Genomic DNA, 22,307 nt, shown 5'->3' on the forward strand with positions numbered 1-22,307 from the left:
GCCCAACCCATTCCAGCCGAGAAGCAAGATAGGCTAAACTAAAGTCTGGTTGCCTCCCATTTGCACGTCACATGGAAACAACCATTCTCAGTCACATTTACTCCTATGGACATTTTGATATTTAGCGGTTCCCCCTAATTCCTCATTGATTGATGTCAACTTGAAAAAGGTAAGTTCTGTCGGGCAAGACAAAGTATGCTAAAGTAATGCTTAATCTACACTAACACAACAAAAATAAGGACATGTTAGAAGCTTCCTCTGTGGGTTATCAGAGTAGGAAATAATGTGGCTTGTCGGCTGTAACCGTCCATATCAAATTCAAATCGCAGGTGAATAGCATTGCAGATGTAACGTTTTGGATCACATGTGCAGTGGGCCTAAGAGTGGGTGAACACACAATTTAGCACTTGGTGTACCTGAGTCTGAAGATGACCCACATAGCTAGCACAAGTCTGCTGTCGTAGCTGAACTGACCTGTGAGCGGCCGCAGGTTGTCACGGGGCTTAAAATCAAAGGTAACATATTATTTTTGCAGCTGTAGTTTGTCATTTTAACACCAAGCACAACTCACCTTGGTTAATCAATCTTTGAAAACCAGCAGTGACCGTGCATCATTATAAATTAGATTACAGCATGTCATTTAATTTGTTCGATGTTATACAGGGCGCTCTGATTTTTTGCAGTCAGCTGTGTATATTTGAGCGTTTTGCACAGGACGAGGTTAGGTTGGGCCCACGCCATCGTATGCTGATTGCCTCTACAAATGGATGATGGTCTCAGTGGAGGTAGGAGTGCTTCACGGAGTGAAAACTGCTTCCCTAGCACCTCACCAAGACTGAAACAGACAATCACCTGGGAAAGTGTTCAGTCTTACGAGGAAATGTTTCTGCTCTTACATATAAAATGCTGGCAAAAACAAAACGTCCCTTTGATCTCGACAAAAATAGTAGTGAATGTTACTAATTAGGCCACATTTGATCTGGCAATTAATTAAATGGTTTACAAAACTCTCGGTTTGCAACTGCAGCTGACGCTTCTCATGTATGTGTACCAGTATATGGCGGCGTGAATGCTGTGTGTGCATGAGCACACTAATGAGGACTCAAGTCAAAGTAGTCCAATTCAATGAGAAAGCTCCAGATCTCAGTTGAGAAATTGATCTTTTTGTCATCCCTGCAAAAGCTCTGATCACCACCATGCTGGGAAAGAAAGCCTGATGATGCATTTCCAGTCTTCCAGCGTCCTGGATTGTTTGAAAAAACTTTGACAAAAAGTGTTTAACAGAAAATCCAATGATAAATGTGGTTTTAACTTTTTTGCTAATCGCTTGTTTCGAAGATAAAAATAGAAGAACAACGATGTGGGTGCTATTGACTGACATTTTGTCACATATTGACCCAGGAGCAGATATGGCACAAAAGTTGAAAAGTATTTATCAAGTATCAACAGTAAGCAGGGCTGAGCACTCAAGAAAATTAGAAGCTCTGTAAGAAACCTCGGTGCGCTGACAAAATCTCTCAGTGTAACCTGAGTTTATATACTGTAAGACATCAGCTCTATATGACAGAATAAAGGTTGACATAACAGGACAAAGCATATAAGGGAAACAGCAACTGCATAGCAACAATACATGATGGAATCACAATGAATTTATGACAAAAGGACAAAGTACAAAGGATCAGCAACTTTATAACGACTGATCCATCGAGAAACGACAAGTCACCGACAGCCCGGGTCACAACACATTAGGCCTATTACATGCAGCAGTCTTTTAAATGTATTTTGCCATATTGTATGTAAATTACATATACTGTATAAACAACAGTTGCATTCAAAATCTACCATTATAAAATTTGAAGTCATATTCATATATGCTACATTAGGTTATGTCACTTCTATAATATCAGGATGTAATAGCCAGGTTGATGTTATTTTTATTAGATTGTTTATGTTGTAGAATGTCATTAGATTTCTTTGAACGGCATATTTCTCGGAAAAAATCTCAACGTTGTAGCGTTTGATAGTACTGTAGTATGATTGTTTTTCATCTGTATTGCATTTTATAATATTTGAAAAAGCAAAAGACATCAGGTATAAGGTTGTATTTGTTATGTCCCTATTACTACTTTGTGGACCTATGCACTTGTTTATGGTCTTCCATTTAGATTTTATTATGCAGCAAATTCATTTCTGTTTAATATTACAGTTTCATTTTAATAATCTGCTGTTTTCTCCACAAACTAGTAATTGGCCTGGCTTTTGGTGACAGTGTAGGAAATCAAACTGATAAGCCACAGAGGCAGTTAAGCCCTCTGCAACATAATTAGATTCATATAATCCAAACAACAAAAGACATAATCCTGTTTGAATTTACAGAGTTCTCTTGGCGTTTAACTGGCAGACCAGTTAACAAAATGCAGCCAGAGAGATTATAAAACTGATCCTTTTATTGGATCGCAAACCACGAGTTATTCCGCATTATGTTATGCCATATGTCATAGTGAGGCCTTGAGTGTGTGCGCGCATGTGCACGCGTGTGCCTGTGTATGCATTATCACTTGACTGTAAATAATAATAATCATCATCATAAATTAATGGAAATTGATTTTCTTTAAATTAACGAATTAAATATTCTTCCTGCAGTTAGTGAAAACATTGTAGCAGATTCACAGATATACGGAAGAGGATTAGGGCCAGTGAAGAAAAAAGAAGGGGGGTGACAGGATTCTGACTTTTTTCTCAGAATTCTGATTTTAAAGTGAGAATTTTGACTTTAAGGCTGACTTTAAAGTCAGAATGCCCCTTGTCTGACTTTAGAGTCAGAATTCTGACTATCATCAGAATTCCAACTTCCCACTTTAAAGTCAGAATTCCCTCTTTCTGACTTCAAAGTCATTCCCACTTTAAAGTCATCTCACTTTCAAGTCAGAATTTTAAGAAAAAAAATTCTGAATCCTGTCACCCCATTTTTTTCCCCTTCACTCGGCCTAATCCTCTTCCGTACAGATGCCATGTTTACGTAACAGTTAGTGTTAATGCAGAAGTGAAAGCAACACAGGGCTCAAATTTGTAGATGCACTCCATGTGTAAAAACAGGCGATTTTTATTTTGTGTGCTGACGAAAGACTCGTTTCGCTCATTTGGGCTTGCACCTTCACAAAAAACAAGATGTGCTTGTTTTTACATCTACAAAAATAGAACCCATGGTGTTAACTTGACACTCTGCTCGGGAGCTGACCACAGTTCAGAGGATGGAAAGAAATAGTATTGAGAATCTTCATCTTAACGACACCACTCGTGCGCCCCCAAGGGAGACTCCTTGAAGGCTGCCTCTTCCAAGGTCCTTGGTTAATGAGCAAATGCAGGGACATTGATTTAGTCTCCTTCTCTTTTCCTATCCCCTCCCTATGCAGACTGTAGACCGCAGAGTCTCTCGGGTCGTGGCTTAACAAAGCCTCACCAGAGTTATTCCCTTTGCTCACACTCGAGCGCAACATTAATTATCTGCCAATGAAATGTAGACTCCAGCCCAATTACAGTAGTGAGCATATTGACTTGATGCATTTCTTTGCTTTAAAAAATCTGCTTGTGTGTTGCCTGGCGAGCCAAACACAAATTATTATAAACCAGCAAAATCCTAGCCATTTTAATTCAAGTTGACCAGAAATGCTATAAATACCTTCTGGATGCATGAAAGTTTTATGCTAGTGATAAAAGGTTCATCCATCCATTTTCTATACATATGTGTTAAATTAAAGACTTGTGTCGTAACGATGCATACCCTACTGATATTGTAAACACTGGAATGGAAAAAAAACTCCCATGTGATGAAGACTTTGTCCACATGATGGCACAACAGCATTACCCTTCTTTGCCTTCCTCTCCTTCATGGTTTGCTTTATTTTTGGTAAAAGTAAATGGACTGTCACTTGTATAGCACTTTTCTACCTTTGGCACTCAAAGTGCTTCACACTGCTTCTTAATCCACCTTCTGATGACATACCATCAGGAGCTACTGAGGGTTAAGCGTCTTGCTCAAGGACACTTTGACATGGTCTGAGCCATGCCATCCCATATAATTATGTTATCTGTTGCCTACTTCATATTGTGCAGTACAAAATGTGTATGAATATTTATGAAGGTTGAGGAAAACTACAGAGAATGTAGAGATGTTATGCTATCATCATTTTGAAAAAATGCCGCCATAAAATACACACATAGAGAAGCAAGCAATGCTGTCAGACTTGTCCAATGCACTCTTTGCATATAATTATTACTATAATACAGTGGTTGTGCTTGTTGTTGTTTTTTTTTTTGGTCACAACAGGGTTTAAAAGATAATCACTGCTTATTTTACTGTGCATTGACTTAAAGCTGGCAGTTGTGGAAATATCAAGCTACATTCATGAAGTTAAAGCAATGTTCAAAGTACCTCATTGTAATTCTCTGTCACTGTTAGATTATAAGCGGCTTTTTATTAGGCAGATCCACTTCAAAATATGGTTTTAATGACTCATAGTGACATTACGAGAAAACGAGAAACTACTGAACATTCATTGTGGGACAGAATTAAATGGATAAATCTGGTACTTCACTGAACATAAAGGCAGAAGTCGAGTGATGTTGGGCATATTAAATCCCATTGTGTTTTGATTCCTAAAAAAAAAGAGAATGAGAAAATGAAAAATAGCTTCATAGATGGAGGCTCTGTCAGCCTGTGCTCAAATCTTGGAATGCTGAACAAACCTTTACACACACATTGTTAAAGGTATCCATATAAATGTCATGCATCGCTACTGCAAGATCTGAATCTGGATACATTCCTTTTATTATTTTCATATACTGTATTGTGCATAATGTCCTTGTACTGTAAAACAATACAATATATGAACACACTTGTTTTTACTAGTTGCAGGTTTTGCTCTCTATCTAATTATCATATTACAAAATATAAATCTTAAAGAAGAATCTGATTATTGTTACTTTGATTATATGTTTGATCGGACTTGAGAGTGAAGCATATTATCATCACCACTTTAATGACCTTCTCACACACACAAGGTAAGCAGAACGATGTTAAACTCATTATTTGTTAATTATGAGGAGAAAAAGACTCTGACAAATATGTTTTATTTACAGTGAAACCGCTAAAATCAAACACAGTCCATTTTTGTAATGTGGTCTAATTTGTTTGGATTTCAAAACAAAATTTCACATTCAGATTATTTTCTATTTATATTCTTTTTTTTTTTTCTTGTGTTCACTTTAAAACGTGACTACTTATGTATGTTCCTTCAACAGTCAGGCGCCTCCATACTTGGTTTATACTGTGTCATTTTATTCTCCAGTTAGATTACATGTTTCAACAGTGGCTTCATATTGTATATCTTGAGTGTATCATATCTTCAGAGGAAGTCTGAGTCCAGCAAGTCTAGCCACAATAAGCCACACGGACAGCCTGAGTCCCCTGACAAGCCAGAGGCTAATAATTTCGAGATGCAGTGTTGACCATGTATTTGGTGCAGGAGGAAGGGGGCATTCAAAGATGTTACTGAGGTAGGATCCAGCAGCACGACGTCAGGTGCATCAGTCTGTCTTGGTGTAAAGCCAAAAGGCCGAGGTCTCGATTTATCAGTTCCCAGCTTTACCTATGGTCACAAGTTGTGGTTTCTAAACTAAAAACAAAATCCCGGAAATGGAGTTTGAAAGGGACATTGTGGACAAACAGCCTCCTAACTTCCCACCAAATGAAACGTATGATTCCGTCTTGCAAGCGAGGAGGAAAATGATGCTAAAGAAATTTGTGTCAACTCTAACCAGTCACCTTGACTTATTACGTAAAGTTTTATTAGTGGTTTAAATTTCAAATAGACACCATTCAGGGTCGAAATCAGATGACACCCCATTTGAACCACGTATCGGTGTTACATCCTAGACATGCATTTTTCTTACTGTCTGGTGTTAATGCAGTCCCCGAACTTTTTGACACTGGCCAAATTGCAGTGCCCAAACATGAAAAATTAGACTTGCCCCAGCATGAAAATCTAGATATGCCTGCCAGTTTTAATGCTACACAAATATAAGTGTTTACCAACTGCAATCCTCTTTTCTTTATTTTCCAACAATGATTCCCTGAGTATTTTATTTGTTAAATTGAAGGAAGTTTTGGCTCATCCAGTTATTCATTTTTGTTTATGGCTGCGACAAACTAAATTGATCTGTAGTCATATGGGGACATTGTGTAGCCATGACAAACAATAAAAAAAAAGAAAAAAGGAAACATGGCTGTGTCAACCTGTTATTTGCTACCAGGTGGACTTAGCCTGCCATATGGTAATGGCTCGGGTCACCGCATGACTATTTTTATCTGCAAGACAACGCCATCTCTCGCTACTTGCCTCCCTCCTGCTGTTATCCCCTTAAAGGGTGGAAATTTTCTTCACGGAGAGAAAAGCAGAATCAGTGGAGATGGGGTCGTGGGGGTGGAGTGATGTTAGTTTTAGGGTAGATTCTCCTAATAAAGCATCTTCTTTCTATGGCTGTGCATCACAACCGAAGGGCTCAAAATAGCACATCCCTAACATCCCTACAGAGCATCCAATCCAATTCTGCGCACACCATTTTACAGCGCCTGTATATATAACGCACAGGATACTGTATATTGCAGGGAACATGGCTTTGGGATTCCTTCTTCTTTTTAAAGATGAGTCATAACATCTGCTTTGTCCTACCAATTGACCCATCTTCCATGCTGTCACACTGCCTCCACACTGTCTTCACACTGTCTTTCTTGGGTTGTTCATTCCAAATCTGGTTAAATTGCAAAGGAAATGGAAGACATGAAATAATGCTGTTTAAATTGTCTGCAGTTTTTAACTATACCCATTTTTTGGCTGTTCGTTTTAACACGAAAATATATTCCCTCATGTACAAGAGGATTGCATATAACGGAGCTAACAGGAGTGTTTTTGTCTTTTTTTGACATGCCTGTCTTTTGATTGTGTGCAGTGTGCTGCTCTGTGGTTGCCTCAGTGAATGCACGCCTGTCGGTGAGTGAGTCCAAGTGGAGCAGGATGAGGAAGTAGAGGGAGAGAGGGAGCTGAGAAAGGAGGCTGAAGACGTATGGTGAGTGGGGGACATTGTGCATGAGCAGCAACCGGAGCGGGAGGAGGTTGTGATTCCTCAAGGAGAGCATCCTTCTGGCTTCAGTTTCAGCCTGAAAGGGGACACCCCCAGAATCCCCTATGCCCTCGGAAGTACAGTTCTCCTTTATCATGTTAAGGGATAGAGCAAAAAGAGCTAGCTTCACTTTCTTTTTTGAATCTATTTGGCAGATGGCAGAATGATCTTTGACTCAACTCCACACCAAGGTAGCGTATGCCACCTCCGGTTCACAGTTTTTTATTTTTAATTGCACGCTGCATACATGTGTCCTGCCTGCATGATTTGCCTTGAATGTGCTTGAGTGAATGAGCCAATAAGTGAAATGTGATGCTCTCGTTAAATGTTTGGGCACTGTCAGGAGAGACGTGATAGCTTAGAAGTACTTTGACCCCATCACCACCTCATCGGCGCTGAGAGCACTTATTTGACTTGTCAGGTAGTTTCACAAGCAGTCAGGTAATTTGAGGTAAAGATGAAGGGTGCCGCTTCAGCGTCAGCCCAGTGTTTCTCACCTGTCAGCAGCCATAAATAAAATCTGTGTTATATTTTCTCTGCAGTAAACCAAACAACAGAGGTGGCTGGCTAGAAATAGTAAGATGGACTTCCTTTTAAAAATGGGGTTTGCCTTGAAACAGGAATATATATTAAGTCACACATTTTCATGACATTTCTGACGTCAGTGTGACTCGGGAAGCAGAAAGCAAAAATGAGTCATACAATTAGGACTTTATTAGGACCTTACGTTGTGTTCTGTTTGTAACTGAGGATTAGCATCAGGTGACTTGGATACAGGCCATTATTTCTTTTTATAAAAGTCTTCACACAATGATCTTGCTTCTCCCAAACATCTGACACCGTAGGACGCATATTGTTTGATTTCCTTAAGAAAATACAAATCGGACAGTTTTTCAATCTAGGGAAGTTTGCTCCCAAAACAATAGTTAGTCAGACACGCACACATACTCAACATGATCCTCATAACAAAGCTTCAATCAGAACATTGATTTGACCTGATTAACAAGTGTTATAATCATTGAGTGGGTGTTGTTTGTAAAGCTTTAGTTTGCATAAAACATCATTAGCTCTACCGTATAGCGAACCCACGAGGTCAACACAATAAATCCCTTAATCAGTGTTCAAATAATTTTACTCAGTCTTTGAACACAGTTGAAACATCCATTTACGAATGACCCAGTTTATGAACATTTTGAGTTATCTACAAATTTTTCATAAAATGTTTACTATTTTCTGTGTAAAGACGATCTTGGCATGAACAGCTAATTTCCATTTTCCCAAATCATGCATTTTAAGTGAAGTGACAATTAACTGTTGACAGTCAATAGGTGGGAATGTGAATTTGGATGTTGTTGTTTTTTTGTGAACACTGATACCGTGTTTCACCCAAAGTCAACTGGGTTGAGTTCTAATTACCTCGAACAAGGTGAAGACGAATTGAAAATTAAGTCAAACTGTGAGTATTTACCAGTGAGTAATCTTAAGCAACAGTGTCTTTACTAACATTGTTTTCCATTGGGTTGAATAAAGCCCGAATCTCAAGATGCCTGTGTTAAAAGTAGATTCTTTAATAATCCCTCTGTTAATAAACAAAAAATTTTAACATTCCTGCACTAATCACCTACATGCCTACTCCCTCAATAACATCAAAAGCTACACAAGCTTAGCGTACTTGGCATACCTGACTGGTATTAGAAGGTGTTAATGAAAGCCATATTGACCCCAATTTGTGTCCAGACAGATTGTTTCCAGTTATAAATTGCTTTAAGAATCAACAGCCCTTGACATAATTCTGATCTAAAATATATCGTCAAAATTTTCCACGTATTAAGTTATATTTCATATCAAGATGCATGTTCTTCTTTTGATTTATGGCACCCAACCCCCACAACCGCATGATCCACATCACTTCTTGATCTGATGTGGCAGTCACTCCGTTAATGTGTAAATCCGGACTCATCAAACCTCCTGACCTTTTGCAAAAGCGCCTTTGCAAATGTCTTTTTGCTTAATTAGTGTCACTTCTGAGGCATTTTCTAAAGGCTGCACAGCTTGACTTATCTTTCTACATTGTGACAGTTACCGTCTTCACTTTTACAGCCATTCTGCCCAATTCTTCTGCTGAAATGTATTTTGAACGTTGGAGTTTCAGCAAGTGTAACTGTGATTAGCACATCTGCCTCTCTAGTCAAGAGGTTGAATTTTATCTTAAAAATTCCATCTTCCTCCTCCATTCCAAATACATTTGTTAGTTCAGTTGACGACTCATTGTACAGAGGTGCGGATGTGAGTTTGAATAAAGGTCCAGGGTGTCCCCCATTCTTTGCCCCCTACTCACCTGTGACACCTGTGACACAGGACCAGTTGTTTTGTTTTATTATTTTGTTGGAAAGCAGGATCAGGATTATGACTGGTTAACTGTAGTGTTTGTATGTTAGGTCAGCTACAATATTTGATTCAAATAAACATAAATTAACACAGTACCACCTAAGCTCCGGCAATGGAGTTTACTTGCAACTGCTAAATGTGCAAGCAACAGGCAAGAACAATACATAATTTATATCTGCCATCATTAGGTTTAAATGAAAGTACAGTATATTATAAATCTTATTACTCCTGAATTATATATCATTAGCAGCTATTATGCATGTGTGGTAATGTGAGGTTGGGATGGATAGACAATGCCATCTTTGGAATTACACCCAAGGAATTAACATCAAACAAATTCAATGTTACTGAAGAGCATGAGACCGTGTTAGGTTAGGAAAATAATTCAAAAGCTTAGTTAAATAATATAACAGAACTTAAAAGGAACCCTCGGACCTGAAGACCAAGACTTCTATGAATGGCGAGAGGCAATCAGGTGCTGTTGCTGGATGGCCTTGTGTGCTGTGTAAAAACAAACCAATAAATATTTTAAAAACCATATGTTCTGTAAAGCAACTAGACATTTTTGCAGTATCAAAATACATTAAGGGACACAAAAAGCCATCTCTGGTTAAATTTTACGGTTGACTAATGTAATGAAAAATACAATGTTCCCTTCCCTGTAACCTAACTTAATAAAGCAATTGGTTGCACATGGAATTCTACAGTAACAACTCAAAGAAACAGGAGGCAAACTTTTTGGTATAAAGATGCACCTCTGCGTGACCTCAATCTGGACTGACAGGTTCACCTTTGACACTCCTCCAAACTTTTGCTGTTACAAACAGCCTCAATTACACGCACAGTTAACTCCATCAATTCATCTTGGAAAGAAACACAGAATATTTGAAACTCTTCTTTTCACTCCGCACATCTGACACACTCATAAAAGGGTGCCGATACGCTGGATCACAGCTCTGAAGGTATTTCTGAACTAGTAAATGCCGGCTTCTGCTTCTTTTTATGTATCTTTATTGACTTCTTGTTTATTATCATTAATCAAGAGCATACAATAGGGAGTCTGTTCAATTTAGCCAATGATACCATAACAACAGAACATCTATATTCAGAAAAAATCCACGGAGCTTATTCATTGTGGTAAAAAAAAAATATATATATATATTTTCTCCACCTGTGACTAATCAGTAGACAATGCTTAGGTCCTCAGAGAGATTTTGAAGCCCTTTATCTTAGGCTGAATACGGAAAGAACGATCAGTTTAATTAACTGCTTGTAGCTGTTTGCACATCAATGCTGATTTGTTTTTTTCCTAACTGGGAAGGAGCCTGATGGGAAAACTTCTAAGCATGCAAGCTGTTTGAGACTTATTAAATGCAATTGTAATTATAATGGTTTCGTCACGATTTAATAGCATGACTATTGCACGAAAGCTCTCAACAACCAAAGTGCATACGCAGAGAGCAGATGCTGATTTGAATAGTGATTGATAAAATTGAGTCAAATAAGGGTTGTTCCTCTTCAGACAAGGACAAGTTGCGAAGAACAGATACTTGATGTACTTGTTAAGTATTTACTCTGAATATTGAGGGTTAAATTTTCTATCTTTGATGCCAGAGATAGGAACAGCTTTAATTAGTTTATGATTCTTTATTGCCTAATATCTCCCGCCTTCCCACGCAGGTTGTCTTTTGATTGAATTCTTATCAAGAACGAGCAGTGCAGCGTAGTGACAATCCTCTCATTATCTCAATGTAAATCTTTGCTTCAATTCGCTTTGATCTGTGCTCGTATAATATATTGGATAATGATTTATTTATATTCAAAGTTTGCAATAAGGTCGAAATTGCAAAAGCCCTTGCTGTCATATTGTGAAGTTTTACACAATCGATGTGTGACTTCCGCCCCCCCCCCCCCCCCCAATGGCATATTAAAGGATATTTATAGCATTATGCATACAGAAGGTTGCCTCTGTGCGTGAGCCGACTCTGAGGACAAAGGAATAAAAGTTAACGTATTCAGCAACCTTTTCAGCATAACCTAATATCCCCCAAAAAGCCGCAAAATATTTGATTTACTGGGTGATAGATTCATCAAAGAAAGAACACGTTTTAGCGATTCACTTCGAAAACCTCAGACAGACATGGGAAGAGTTAAAGTTTAAATCACTGGGGTGAAACGACTAATGAAGGCGCATGGAGATTATTTATCACAAAGATTAGCAAAAGATTGTGATAAACGATTTTTTTCCCATCCTTGTTGTTTTGCATTGACCATTTATTTCAATAAGAAAATCAACATACAGATATGTTACAGTTTCAATCTACATACAAAAACAAAAGCAATTAGTTTGATCGATGGTGAACAAATTTGGACTGAAAGCAGATAAATATAGAAGTGATCATGCGTTGTGTCGTTGCTTTGGAAACCGAGCTGTCATTTTGAACTGTTACATCGTGACGTCAAACCTTGTACGCAAATCCTCTAGGAAAGTGTCTCGCGAAGAGGTATTGGAAGCAGAAAATAACATCTGCACATTATTTATCATCCAGTCTAGTGAAATGGAGTTGCAAGTTATAGGGATTGGCAGATGTTGAGAATGTGACTAACAAAATGCCTGCAGCTTCTTCGATGTCTACCATTTGTCATACATGCTATGTACATTTTCTTGACATTTCTATTTGCTTCTCTGTTTGAAATTGCTTGGTCAGATTTGTTGAGGGGTTTGTCAAACCCACCATGAGGCCTTATTTACTTACCCAATCTGTGAGCTAATTTGTTCCTTTCTTTTGGTATTTTTAGTGGTAGAAATGGGCAATTGCGCCGTTATGGGAGTGAACACACTTTTTTTTTCTTGACTAATTTGCTTTAGATTCAGCACGCAAGAGGCACGTGGGCTAAATGATGGAAGCAGTCCAAATTACATGTAAAAAGAACAGAAAAAAGATCTCCGCTTGTGGATGATTGATGGTCCCTATGAAATAGGCACTTGGAAATTGCATTTGACCCCTGATCGTGACACCTGGTCTTTTCTGGTTTTACGCGGTCTATATGTACAAGGGGCGAAAATGCAAGAGCAATGTCAGTGAAAAAAAATCACAACAATAAACACTATTTAATATGTGCCAAAGAAGCCAAACTCTAACAAAAATGAGTGCAACTACCCAATAAATCGGCATGCCATACAACATGCATTCCACTCACACAGTTCCGATGATTGTATTCTGTATTCAGTAATGAATTGAGCTGCATTTAAAAGTGATCACTGAGCGATTCTGCTCAGTGTTTATGCTGTTGTTGTAAAGTGCGTGGCCTTCTTCCATGTGAGCTAATGAATAACAGAGATGGGTTTTTATAGGCAGCCCATTTGGGAGTAATGTGATGTCTTTGAATGGCAGACATAGTTATTGAGTGTGTGCCATGAATTACTCTCGGTGACTGCACATTACAACCACACCATGTACTTGGAATTCCTCTTCCTGACAGTACGTGTGTGTTCAAACGACACTCTTATCACAAATAAGCTACTGTTCATGATTAGCCTATGTGTGCGTATGTGTGTAAAATAAATATATAAACACGAGGGAAAGTCAACAGGATAAGCTCCGGTGGTTTTAATCACATCTCAAACTGTGAAATTCCATTATTAACATATCTGTATGAATGACTTTAGAAACTCAAAGCCTCCGTATCCATTCCCTCCATGTGCGGGGGGCACACATCTCAATCTCCACTATTGTGCAGAGGTTTTAAAAAAAAAAAAAAAAATACAGTTGCAAGAGAATTGCATGCGCCAAGATCAGGAGAAGCGTATGCATGCTTTTATTTCAAGATTTCTTGATTGTAACAGTCTTCAAACCAAACTCCCTCAAAAGAGCATCAAACAGCTCTGACTCATTCAGAATGCTACAGTTTGAGTTGTGACCACTTCTCTAACCATACAAAATATGCTAATAACGTAATGAGAGGACTCAATTAGAAACTTCAGTACAGTATAATGAGGAAACTCAGCATACATAAATCAGCATAAAAAAGTTATCTTCAATCAGAGGAAACGTAGTTTTCATATAAGTTTGAGATAAATTCAGAAAAAAAAATCATTTTATGGTCAAAACAGGTTCATTCTTCCTCACTATATATATATATATATATATATATATATATATATATATATATATATATATATATATATATATATATATATATATATATATGTATATTTATTTTACAAATATAGTGTAATGGTCAAATAATGCTAGCTTGACTAGAAAGTTTCTGTGTCACTTCACTATCAATGGTCACATTGTCTGAGCTCTGCATTGAGCCATTTTACAAGCGGCACTCATATAAAGTCACACTGAGTGGGCATGAAAAGTCGCAATTACTCACTTTCATTGCACAACGGCAGACAAGGATCCCACATTGGTTGTCTGTGACCTTAAACCCTTTGTTCCCAAATACGCTCAAAAGGTCAAGCATGGCGGCGGACAAGATATGTTTGTGCGCTAGCCATGCATCTCTCTGTTTATTTGCAAAATTTTCAAAATTGCAGTGCATCAGAAAACAAGATAATCAAACTTTAATATGCTGCATAGATACTTATAGTATACATCTTTACCGCACACAGACACACACACATCATATATATTATCTGCTGCTACAAAATAAAAAAAGTAATATCCAGGGTTGGGAGGGTTACTTTAAAAATGTATAGATGGAGCAATACTTTTTTTACCCTTGAGGAATATTACCTTTTTTTTCTCCATAACAAAGACGCTGTTATTGTTAAAAGTGAAAATGAAAAGAAATTAAGTCCCCTTTCTCGGTGTCGACAAACACAGACACACACACTGTAATTATGATTTTGATCAATATATTGCGTCAACTGTGGGAATAGATTATATTATATTATATTATATTATATTATATTATATTATATTATATTATATCATATCACATATCATATCATATATCATATCCTATATCATATCATATATCATATCATATATCATATCATATAGCATATCATATATCATACCATATATCATATATCATATATCATATATCATATATCATATCATATCATATCATATCATATCATATCAGAATAGAATAGAATAGAATAGAATAGAATAGAATGCCTTTATTGTCATTTTACAACAGGTATGCAACAAAATTGAGAGCCTGCTCCATCACTTTCTGGACCTGGATTTGACACCTGTGGGTTTCATGTATCACAATGCTTTCACATAGAAGCCTCAACATCCTCAACCTGGACTGTTATGCAGATTTTGTTTCTGTGGAAAGGCTTGCTAGTTACTTCTGGCTTGTTAGCACACTGCGCTTGTAGTTGCCTGGCTTTGATTCTCGGGTTGCCTCTTTCAAGTAAAACCACTTTGAATGCAACCAACTCACATGTTCCGACAGCCTTTCTTTTCTCAGCTGTTTAGAAACTATCGGGCAAGGGAAAACTCCATTTTAGCCAATAGGAAATGACATTGTAAAGCAATCTATATATACAGTTTACAGCAGTGAATGAAGTAGATAAGAAATGTTTGCTTTTGAGGGGTTTTTTTTCCTGTGTATGTATTCTGTATTAGTTCTTCAGAATTTTTATACATTAGCCCCCAAGAATACTTTCTTTCTCCTATTCTATATTATGTGGTTCACTTCCACGATTATCTGTCAGTTCATCATTGATCTCTTTAATTCCGTTTGAATAAATGGCAACTCTTGGCACAATTTAATAATTCAATGCTGGTTGATGACGAACATCTGTGTGGTTAGTCACACACACGATAAGGTTTTTGTACGGCCAATTGAGCTTGTTGAAACAGTGTTTGATTGGTTTGGTTCAATAGATCAACACTAATGTTAGCTGGAGGGAGTCCTGTACTTGCTTATCTCCTCTATGCAGGTATCTCACTTTGTTGAATTCATATGCTGAGGTGTTAGTGGAGTGGTCCATTTACTAAATAAAAAATCTCAGACATTGGCTTGGCAAGTTTTGCTCAGTTCTTGATGCTTCCATAAATACAACTTGTGTGCCAGCTGAACTCCACTTCCCATAGAGTGCATATGATTTGGAGTGTTACATCCCTTTTCAAATCATTTATGAAAGATTTATGGTTCCCCGCCTCTCACCCACTCTTGCTTGGCTACTGTGTGTATAAATGGCAGAATTGAAGGAGAGACGTCCCAGCGTGTAAGGTTATTCTATGAGTAATATTCTTTGCTGTGACCAGGATGTGATGTTTAATATCTTTTACGCCTTGCTGTGTTACTGTCTATCAAATGTAAATATATCACATCAGAAGCCTTCAATTACTTGATTGTCACTGTGTGAAAGCACACACAAATGGGGAAATCTGCTTTGTGGGATTCTGTGCAAAAGGCTGAAGTGGATTAATGCTTGATGTTGTGTTATGACACGCTGCACCAATTTTGCAGGATCACTCGCGATCGAGGCAAAAGAAGCTTTATGTTCCATCACACAGTTCTTGACATTCCATCATTTATGTGTCTTGACTTGCTACAGTTTGTAGCTCTGTTATCACCCTTTTATTTCAGCCCAGACATAGTAGATGACTGTAATTGCTCGAAATCCTTTGTCATCGTGGCAAATTTATCTAAACTCTGTGAGGAACTTCCAGCCATCTGTTACAACACTGGTTTCACATAATTCTCTGGAGTGACTTATTTTTTTGTCAAGTTTTTAGTATGTGAACATCTGGCATCAGGTTAGGACTTTTGGTTTGGTACAACCGTCCTTCGTGTGCTGCTTTCCATAGTGTTAAACGACTATTCTTAGAAGTTTCTAAATAAAAGATGAATGCAGGCATATTGAAGTAGGCAGATGTTTACACGATGGGAACAGCAATGCGTATGGAATAGCTTAAAAGCTCTGGAGTTTGAGTCCCTTTGGGTGCTTCATAATACATCATCGCATACGTTAAAGAGCAAGCTTGGAATTTGTATTAAATATTAACATGTGGCTTAATGATTTGTGATTCTCATTTCTAGAAATAATCTTGGGGTTGTAAAGAAAAAATAAAACAATAATAACAAAACCTCTTCCTATGATTATGATCAGCTTTTCAATTTGCCAATTTGCCTTGTAATTCTTTGTGTAAACATTATCCTTTTGGTTTTCAGGCATCATCTGATATAGGCAATGGTAGAACTGATATGCTTCTTGCACCTATGCTTGGTTCTTAAAGGCATTTTCACACAACCATTACCCGTCAATTAGTTTAGCAATTAGCTCAACTCAACTCAACTCACCTGAGAGCACTTCGAAGCACCCGTCGCTGCATACAAAGTACTGTAGATGGAGCAAAATTATGTCACACACTGACAAACACTCATGCTGAATAAAATGCCAACTAAAAATGCTTTGAGGCAAGGTTTAAAGGCCGGTAGTGAGGAGGCTTACCTAACATTTTTGTGACATTTGATTCTCAGAACAATGAGAAGTGATCACAGAGGGACACATTTAACATACTATTTGAATCTGCTACAACTAGCCCTTTGCCTGTAGTGTCAGAGGAGACGTTTTACCAGATGATAATGTTCACTGGGAGTCAATGGAGCCAACGGGCACAAATTGTGTCCACATAGTCTCGGTCAAAAAAAATCCTGCTTTGGTCATTCCAGCAATGATTATAGCAATGACCCTGAAGCCCAAAAAATGTCTTGGCTTAGGGCACTGGGTTCTCTTACCCTCAAGAACACCATATTCATCCTTTTAATAAATGATTTTTTGGAAAACGTGTTTGGCGACAGAGAACGCAGGGCGCACACTGTCTCATCATAACATATCATACTTAATTCATTAATGTTCGTTTTCTAAAATCTCTAAGTGCAATTATATGCATGGGTGAATGTTAGTCCTGGAAGAATACCCATGAAATCTTCAGTAGAATTGTAGATGTTACTGCTTCAGATGAAGGAGATGGAGTTGGAATGAACATGAAAACTGTATGGTAGTTGATAACCACTGTGATCCTCATGTTTGATGCCGACAGGACTGGAATGGGACAGTCAAAAAAATTATCTTCACCAGCAGTCAAAATGATCTTCTCAAATGTATTATGTAAACAAAGTTTGACTAGTGTTAGGGTTTGTACATTTCATGCCCCGTTAGAAGGTGAATTGAGCTAAAGATGTTTTTTTATAAATTCTATCAGCGTTTAAATGCCTCCGTAATCTCACACGCTGCTAAGAATAGAAAGGCACTGAGTAATTAAGTTCACTATTGATGGTCAGTAATGATGCGTTCAAAGCAATCAATGTCTATTCTGTTCTACACCGTTTATTCGCTACGGAGCGATAACTGTCTTCTCAGTCGCAGCTGTAACAGCAAAGCTTCCCCGTGGTAGGTCCATCTGTTCACGACGTTAATGCATGCATGACAAAGTTCTCAAGCTGCGTCGACACAAGATGGCTAGACTGCTCAGCTTCCTCCTGCTGTGCGCTCTGCTTTTTAATATTATTACGGAGCGTTCGTATCACACAGGTGCGCCGTCTCTTGCCATAAAACCACGTGTCGTTTTTTTTTTTGTTTTTTTTTAATGCACTTTGCCTCATAATCAAATGTAAAAGAATGAACTCATCAAACCTCAATGAAGTTGCTTGAAGCCTACACTACATTCTTTCACAGCTCACCTGAGTTGAGCCTGGAAATGGCATCCCATGACCCAAAGCTGCCAGAATGTGTGAGGCTGTAATGAGAAACGTTGTCTGGCCATGATTAATTCATGATATTTTCCTGCTTCCACACGCAGGTCACAGGGACTGTGTGCATGGCTGCGACCATGCATAAAAAAAAAGATGGTTTGCATGTTCGCCATCGCGTCATTTTCCTTTCCTTTCTCATGACTACTGCTTTAAATTTCATTTGCAAAACTCACTTACATTCAATAAATTGCCAAAGTTTGATGTTTTCCTTTAATACTTATGAAATGTCAATTATTCACCATGAAATTTGGGGAAAAAAAAAATCAGGCTGAACCAGTTTCTTGGTGAAGTGCTGGTACACGTTTGGTTATTTAGCCTCATCTTGACTCGTTGTAAATGTTATTTTCATTCCAAAGGAATCACATTTTATTTCTCAAGTCTATTGATAAACATGAATAATTTTGAATGAAATAAGTTCAAATAGATGATCATGACTTTCATTTTTTGGTCAATTAAATAATCATGGAAAAATTCATCATTATTTATATTTTGTTGTTTGTTTATATTTCATGTGTGGATTCTTACAACATTTTTATATTAAAAACTAAATGATTCTAAATTAGAAGTCATTTTATAGCGAATTGTTGCTCATTCTTGTGAGGAAGACAGTGGCTAGGGAGTGATGCATTTGGCATTGCTTGGACAATAAAGCCTTCAATATGCTTCATGAACCAATTTAGGTTTTTTGACTCCTCTAGATGGCACTGTTAGTTTAAAGATAGGGGTGTAAGGAACTTTGTGTAACTTTTTACATCCATTCTCTGTGATTGAATTAATGGTGTGTGCGTGTGTGCGTGCGACTGTGTGTGTGTGACTGTGAGTGTGTGGCTATCTTCTGTGTTGTGTGTATTTTGCTTAACTTGGCCATCATCACCCTCAGACTTTCCTGTACCCTGCAGTCCTATCACCTCCCTCTAACCCTTAGGCCATAACTGCGTGGAGACAATGATACCCTGGAGCACAAGATTGGACTTCAAACCCAGCCTGCAACAACCAGCATCAACATCACAATAACCTCATCAAACAACCTCATTGACTTTAAACTACAGCAACATATGTATTAACAGTGCCTTCTGTATTACTGTTAGCAGAAAAAGCAAAGGTGACAGCTTTGGCGGCAAGGTCTTAACCAAAGGCTGAGTGTGTAACTTGGCCTGCCGGTCCCTAGAAAAGACCAGGGATTTGGTTACACTCCTTGACATGCCTTATACATGTTTCATCTGCTACTCGGAACAAAAGCCCCTTCTGTTATCGATCACAGCCTTCTCCTCACCCAGCCTGAGAGGTTAAATTTTGTACCATAAGATTGCTCGTCAGTCTGTCAGCCAGCCACCCACAAAATAGAGGCATATCATTAAACAGACTAGTCAGAACTCAGATAGCTGCTATCAGGACTCTTTAGCCTTACTTCAGTCTACCGGCTGGTGTTTGAAAAGGATTTAAACAGTGCACCAGGAGGACTGTGGAAGCAGCGTGAGGACCGCCAAATAGGCAAGGATAGAAATTGTGCCTACTCCCTCCAACCCTTTCAAGCGCCAGTAGCGTCACTCTTGAATTGACGTATTGAAGTATTATAGTCACCATGAGTGACACACTTAGACCTCCTTCACTCCAAGTGAGTGTTCCAAATGATGCGCCAGCATACTCCGAAGGAGGTAACATCACCTTATCGGATTGCTCCATGAGGTCCAGCTCCTCGACCCCGACGCTTCGCCGTAAACGCTTCAAGATGCGCCGCATGAGAAATGTCCCCACTGAGAGATCACTGGAAGCGGGACAGCTAAGCGGCAGTAACCTCAAGGCTCGCTCGCACTCTGGCTCCAAGGAATACCTTCAGCTGCCATCCATTGAGATCACGCCATCCAGTGATGAAGACGCACCATCTTCGTGGTCTCGATGCTCTACGCCCAGTGCCTCTCCACGACGGAAGCGTTTCCTGTTGAGGAAGTGGCTGAAAGTCAGAGAGAAGAAGGAGCAAGGCAGTGAGAGCAGGTTGGTATGGGCCTTCCCTACACGGCTTTCCTTTTCCCACAAGGGCTGCATCGCCTTAATCCATGCTGCTTGGACTAATGTATCACACGCTTTATCAGCTTTGCTAATTTGTCATATTCAAGCTTCTTTCAACATTTTTTTATTGCTATGCATTATCAAACACCACAACTTGAATTAAGATTTTACGTTCAAAGCAATGAATATTTTACCAGTTCCTAAAATGATGCAGTGCTGCCCATCTTTTATAAAACGTTCACAATTCAGCCAGATATGTTTTAGTATAGAAAGTATTTCATTTCTGATCAATAACCAGAAAACATCTGTACATCAGTGGTACAGTTGTTACATCAGATAATGTTCATATTTGGCCTCCTCTTGGATGCCTTTTTGTTCAATATTTTCTCAGAGTTGAGCAGGACAACGTGTTCTTTCATTGATGACATCAATTCAGAAGCTAAGGTAAACAAACTCAGTCTCAGTTTGTCCACCGTAATGAATTATTGACGAAACATTCTTCTTTGGATCCAAAGGGGACTTTATATATTAAAGACAAACAAAAACCGATAAAATAGATTGCATCATTGAACTGAGACAAACAAGCACAAGAGCATATTCGGTGCATTTTTGACAGATGCTCCCTTTCAGTCTGATTTGAGATGATATATCGAATGTGTGCCAGGTAGCTGTGCTAAATCCTCAGAGGCCACTTACAGCAATTGGTTCATTACTCACACCTTCAATGGCTTGTCTTTTTTTCCAAGATTCCATGTCCCCAGAGGCATCATTTATGAGTAAGAAACTGTCATTATAGCCAGTGGACCATCAGCACAGACCTCCATCCCCTCATCTTGAAATCTTTTTTAGCTTAGTACTTTAACAGAAAGCAAGGTGCCATTTAGACAGCATATTTTTGAAGAATCCGGTCATGTAGGAGGGTCATGAATTATCCACACATTAATGGTTCTTCGATGTTCCACTGTGAGAACACATTGTACTGCTGTGCATTCAGAATTATTTTCTATCCAATCAGCATTGCTAACCTGTGGGATGCTTTTTATTTGTATTTTTTATTCTCTGGTATCTTTTGAGGGTTTTTTAGTCTAATTTGAAACAGAAGTTAACTCATCCACTCCCAAAGACATATTTATATGTCTTGTCAAGCTCCACACGTTCACTCACTGGTACTTGTACTTCTTTTATGTTTTTTTAGAATTTGTGTAAAAAGAGGTCTAAAAATGGCTGATATTTAGAAAACAATTACAGTGGAACCTCGGTGAATCAATGTAATGCATTGTGTGGCTCTGTGCAAGAAATCTCTCCATTTAAATCAGCAAAAATCCAATTGATATGATCCAGCCTCTGAATAACTATCTTGTTTTTTTATCAGAGGGTTGACAATTAATGTGTTCACTAGCAAATTCCTGTTCAATGAATTTTACATATATTGCTGTATTATTTGTGAATCACAATGCATTGTGAGATGCGGTGGCCATTTGGTGCTCGAGACATTAATTAATTAATTGGTAGCAATATAAATGCTACTTTTGATTTTTTTTCTATTTATTTCTACTTTTTAAACACTATAGCTAAGCGTGTACAACCACCCTTATTATCATCCATAGCTGCCACATGGGATGACTCAACAAAGCTTGAAAACACGAGCGTCTCGGTGCTGAAAACGTGTCGTCACTCCTCCTAGACGATGGGCGGTGGTGACATCATCCCACCTCATAACATGTCAATCGTTTTTATGTTTTATCTTCCATAATCAACAGTTGGTTGTTGGGTGCCTGTTGGTGAGCAAAACGTTGCATTTTATCTACTTTATTTTTATTTTAACTATTAGTTTTGCTGCATGTGCAAATCATGCATGTTCCGTGGCTACATTTTGCGCGGTGATTCAATGACTTGCGCCTCATGATACTCAGCTCTGCAGCCTAGTGGCAACTGTCTGCTATTGTTTTCCTTGAAGATAAACAGTTGACTATCTGTATTTTGTCACAAAGTATTGC

At 38.3% G+C, this 22,307-nt stretch overlaps 1 protein-coding gene across 1 annotated transcript; it reads left to right on the forward strand.

The window, feature by feature from the left end:
* Positions 1-38: 38 nt before the first annotated feature.
* Positions 39-22,041, forward strand: LOC147054646 (uncharacterized). The gene is made up of 5 exons (XM_085916800.1): positions 39-169; positions 7,009-7,125; positions 7,335-7,370; positions 19,229-20,295; positions 21,918-22,041. Exons 4-5 carry the CDS (start codon positions 19,886-19,888, stop codon positions 21,931-21,933), a joined length of 426 nt encoding a protein of 141 aa, XP_085772926.1. The 5' UTR covers positions 39-169; positions 7,009-7,125; positions 7,335-7,370; positions 19,229-19,885; the 3' UTR covers positions 21,934-22,041.
* The last annotated feature ends 266 nt before the right edge of the window (positions 22,042-22,307 follow it).

The sequence above is a fragment of the Syngnathus leptorhynchus genome, chromosome 7 (genome assembly GCF_054491065.1).
Source record: "Syngnathus leptorhynchus isolate UIUO chromosome 7, UIUO_Slep, whole genome shotgun sequence".
NCBI classification, from domain to species: domain Eukaryota; kingdom Metazoa; phylum Chordata; class Actinopteri; order Syngnathiformes; family Syngnathidae; genus Syngnathus; species Syngnathus leptorhynchus.

Coding starts and splice junctions, on each gene's coding strand:
- LOC147054646 (XM_085916800.1), top strand. CDS start 19,886: ATGAGTGACACACTTAGACCTCCTTCACTCCAAGTGAGTGTTCCAAAT.